The following is a 3,850-nucleotide window of genomic DNA, read 5'->3' as shown; positions in this document are numbered from 1 at the left end:
TTAGAGCCAGGCGAGGACAGCTGCTGTCTGTGTAGCCAGCCCACTGGCTACAGCTCCCACAGGGCTTTGAAGCCCCGCCCACACAAAGTCCTGCCCATGAAGACTGGAAGCTCCACCCACCCACTGCGGCTGCGCCTCATGCCCAGCACTGAAGAGCCACCCACTGGATGCCCCGCCTACCCAGTGCAGGTGCCCCGCCCACTCGCTGCAGCCACACCTCCCACCAGGCCTTGCAGCTCTGCCCACTAGCTCCCTGTCACCCACTGCAGCTGCCGCTCCAGCACTCCACCTGCTCTGTGCCCCCTCCCCTCCCCTCCCCCCCCTCACCTGTACCGCGGCTGCTCTGACGTCTCGGATGGCGACCGCTCTGGAATGGAGAGGGAGGTGGATGACAGAGTGGTGGCGATGGAGGCGGTGGTGGCTTCCTCAAAAGAAGGTGGGGTGCAGGGCAGGAGGTCTGGCCGGCCTGTGGGTGGAGTGGGCGCGTGGACACTCGGCCCATATGGTGGATCCTCCCCCTGATGCACTCCCAGCTGTCCTCCTGAACCTGCCACCCAGCACCAGCCTCTGTGCACGGCCTTCAAAAGGCAAGGATGACCGCCCCGCGCCGGGGGCTCACGCCTGTCATCCTAGCTACTCAGGAGGCTGAGATCTGACGATCACAGTTCAAAGCCAGCCCAGGCAGGAAAATCCACGAGATTTATCACCAACAAACCACCAGAAAACCAGAAGTCGTGCTGTGGCTCAAGTGGTCGAGCACTTGCCTTGAGCTGAAGAGCTGAGGGACAGCACCCAGGCCCAGAGTTCAAGCCCCACAACCAACAACAAAAGAAGGCAAATATGATTGAGTTTTCCTGCTTGCTTATAATCTTTTTGTGGCTTCCCACTGCTCTGTCAGACCCCAAACACCTTAAGCTTCTGGGCTGCCCTTCCCCTTCTTGCTCTCATCCCCTTTTCCCCCTCCCCCCCCTTTCTCTGTTTTGGTTGCTTGTGGAGCTTAAACTCTGGGCCTGGCGCTGTCCTTCAGTTCTTCAGCTCAAGGTGTGCACCCTACCACTTGAACCACAGTGTCACTTCTGGTTTTCTGGTGGTTATTTGGACATAAGAGTCTCACAGACTTTCCTGCCTGGGCTGGCTTTGAACTGCGATCCTCATATTTCAGCTTCCTGAGTAGCTGGGATTACAGGTGTGATCCACCAGTGCCTGGCTCTCCCCTCCCTCTCCACCTCCCTCATAACGGGCTGGGTCCTGCCCCAGAGCCTTTGCACAGGCTCTGCATGCTACCTGAGATGCCCCAGCCCCCCACTGCATGGAATCCTTCCAGGACAGCAGGCCTAGCCCCACGGAGTGCACCCTCCGTGACATCCTGGCACCCCTCCGGTGACCTGTTGGTTTCTATACTTAGTCACCTCCATGGCTCCCGCAATCCCACCCTGGAGGAGCCCATCACCTTCGTCTTCCAGCGTGGGGTAGCTGCGGGCCCCTCGAAGGTCGTACTGGGCCTCCTCCCGCTCGCTGGGGATCTGGCTGGCCGAGAAGGCGGCCGTGGGCCCCAGGGGCTTCACAGCCAGCAAGGCGCCGCGCCCCTTCTTAGAAGGGGAGGACTTGAGGGCTGTGGAGGGAGGACGTGAGATTGGTGCCCAGAGGTCGTGACCCTCCTCCAGCCTCCCCAAAGCAGGGTCCTACGGGTCCCCCTCGGCCTCTGCACGCGGCTGGGCTGCATCCACGAGGGGGACCAGGGGTGGGGGTGGGCTGTGCTCCTGACTGATTTGTCCCAGACTGGGTAAGAAGGAAAGCCCAGCTCTGCCACGGGCTGCGGGGTATGTGTGTGTGTGTGGGGGGGGAGGGGGGCGACCTGGGAGGCTCCTCTCGGGACTGCCCCCTCGAGGCGTCTCCAGGAACTGCAGGCGTGGCTGGTGCCTGTGACTGACAGCTGACAGCCCTGCACTGTCCCAGCCCAGGCTCTCCGGGGTCCACTGTCCTCCATCCGTCTCAGCCCCACCCCCACTACTTTCCTCCGGCTCCTAGTCCTTCCCTCACCCCCAGGCGCTGGGGACTTACAGGAATTCTTCCGAAAGACCGTGTTACTCATGAACTTGAAAAATCGCTCGGCGTAGAAGCTGGGGCGGTGGACGGAGACCGTGTCCTGGAAGAGAGGTGGTGGGTGGGAATGGTGGGGAGTGGAGGGAGCGTGTTGAGTCCAGGCTGGGGGTGTGGGAGGCCCCATTCTGTGTAAATGCTCCCTAGCTTTCAGGGGGGTCTCTGGGACCCAAGGAGTAGGGAGTGGGTTCACAGAGCCCTGTGCCCAAGAATGAGGCGGGAGGCCGATTTCCTCCTCCAGATAAAGACATTTGCAGGGCTGGGAAGGTGGCTCAGTGGTGGAGTGCTTGCCTTGCATGCCTGAGGTCCTGGGTTTGATTCCTCAGCACCACATAAGCAAAAAGAAAAAAGCCAGACGTGGCGCTGTGGCTCAAGTGGTAGAGCACTAGCCTTGAGCTGAAGAGCTGAGGGACAGCGCCCAGGCCCAGAGTTTAGGCTCACAACTGGACCCCCCCCCAAAAAAAAAGCCATTTGCACTTTGAACTTTTTGAACTGTGTGAATGGAGAGTAAACACACAGGAAACCTGAGAAAGACTCCCAAACCCAGTGGGCCAAGCTTGGTTGTCTGCTTTGTAAATAAAGTTTTATTGACACATGGCTGCACCCTTTCCTCTGTTTAGCCCCTGCTGCTTTGCCTTGGCTGAGCAGCATCCCTGGCCTCCACCCAGACCAGGAGCTCCCCAGTCCTAAGTGTCCCCCAGAGTGTCCCCCAACATTGTTCAGGGTGTGGAGTCTAACAGAGACAGTCCTTAGAAGTTCAGTCATTAGCAGGGAAAAACAAGGATGGTGGGGAAAGCATCTGCCTAGCAGAGACTCTACATGGCTTATGGCCTCCATCAGAACTTGAGCTGGCTGTCCAGTTCCAATCTCATTTCCAATGAACCACCCAAAAGCCAGAAGTGGAAATGTGGCTCAAGTGGTAGAGTACCAGACTTGAGTAAAACTGGGACAGTTCCTAAGCCTTTAGTTCAAGCCCCACTACCAGCATAGAAAGAAGTAAATAAGGAGATGGGAAGGTGACTCAGTGGTAGAGCGCTTGCTTTGCATGCATCAGGCCCTGGGTTCGATTCCTCAGTACCACGTAAGCAGAAAAAACCAGAAGTGGCGCTGTGGCTCAAGTTGTAGAGTGTGAACCTTGAGCTGAAGAGCTGAGGGACAGAGCCCAGGCCCAGAGTTCAGGCCCCACGACCAACAACAACAACAAAAAAGTAAATAAAAATTAAAAAATAGTGGTCATGTGGGCATGCTCATAGGGGTATGTGTGGCAAAGGGGGTCAGAGCTGAGAAAGACGGGGACGCTGCATATTTCTGAGCAGTTCTGACGTCCTGGCTCAGCTGCCCTAAGGGTTGCTCCCTACACTATGTGGGGTCCCCAGCTCCAGGAAGCCAGTGTAGCCTCACCCTGGACTGGACCCCTGTAGGGCCTCCGTGGCTTCCCGGATTTCCCCTGCTTCCTTGGCCCGAACAGGCAGACAGGGCTGTCACTGCTGGGCCGGGTGACCCAGGAAGGTGCCATGTCTCTGGGCCCAGCAATCACAAGTGTGGACTGATGGGCAGAACGGTGAAGGAAGGCCACTCACCCCGTCGTGGACCAGGGCCTTCCATGTGTGCTCCAGCTTCTTGATGAACCTGTGGAGAGGACCTAGGCAGGTCAGCACTGGAAGCGTGTGGCAACCTTGGGCTAGACCCTAGATTAGGAGGTGAGCAGGTGGTGGCTTGGAAGGCTTGGGGCCAGACCAGGGCGGGGGGG

At 58.4% G+C, this 3,850-nt stretch overlaps 1 protein-coding gene across 1 annotated transcript in view; it reads right to left on the bottom strand.

Annotated features, from left to right (window-relative positions):
• Nucleotides 1-3,850, bottom strand: part of Pip5k1c (phosphatidylinositol-4-phosphate 5-kinase, type I, gamma) — a 23,431-nt gene that overhangs the window by 8,171 nt on the left and 11,410 nt on the right. The window contains 4 exon segments of the mRNA XM_013022843.1: nt 181-466; nt 1,451-1,612; nt 2,062-2,146; nt 3,681-3,757. Coding sequence (XP_012878297.1) covers nt 181-466; nt 1,451-1,612; nt 2,062-2,146; nt 3,681-3,757 — 610 coding nt within the window.

This window comes from Dipodomys ordii, unplaced genomic scaffold, assembly GCF_000151885.1.
Source record: "Dipodomys ordii isolate 6190 unplaced genomic scaffold, Dord_2.0 Scaffold64, whole genome shotgun sequence".
Taxonomy (NCBI): Eukaryota; Metazoa; Chordata; class Mammalia; order Rodentia; family Heteromyidae; genus Dipodomys; species Dipodomys ordii.
Note: the sequence above shows the minus strand (reverse complement) of the source record. Positions and strands in the feature narration are given on the sequence as shown.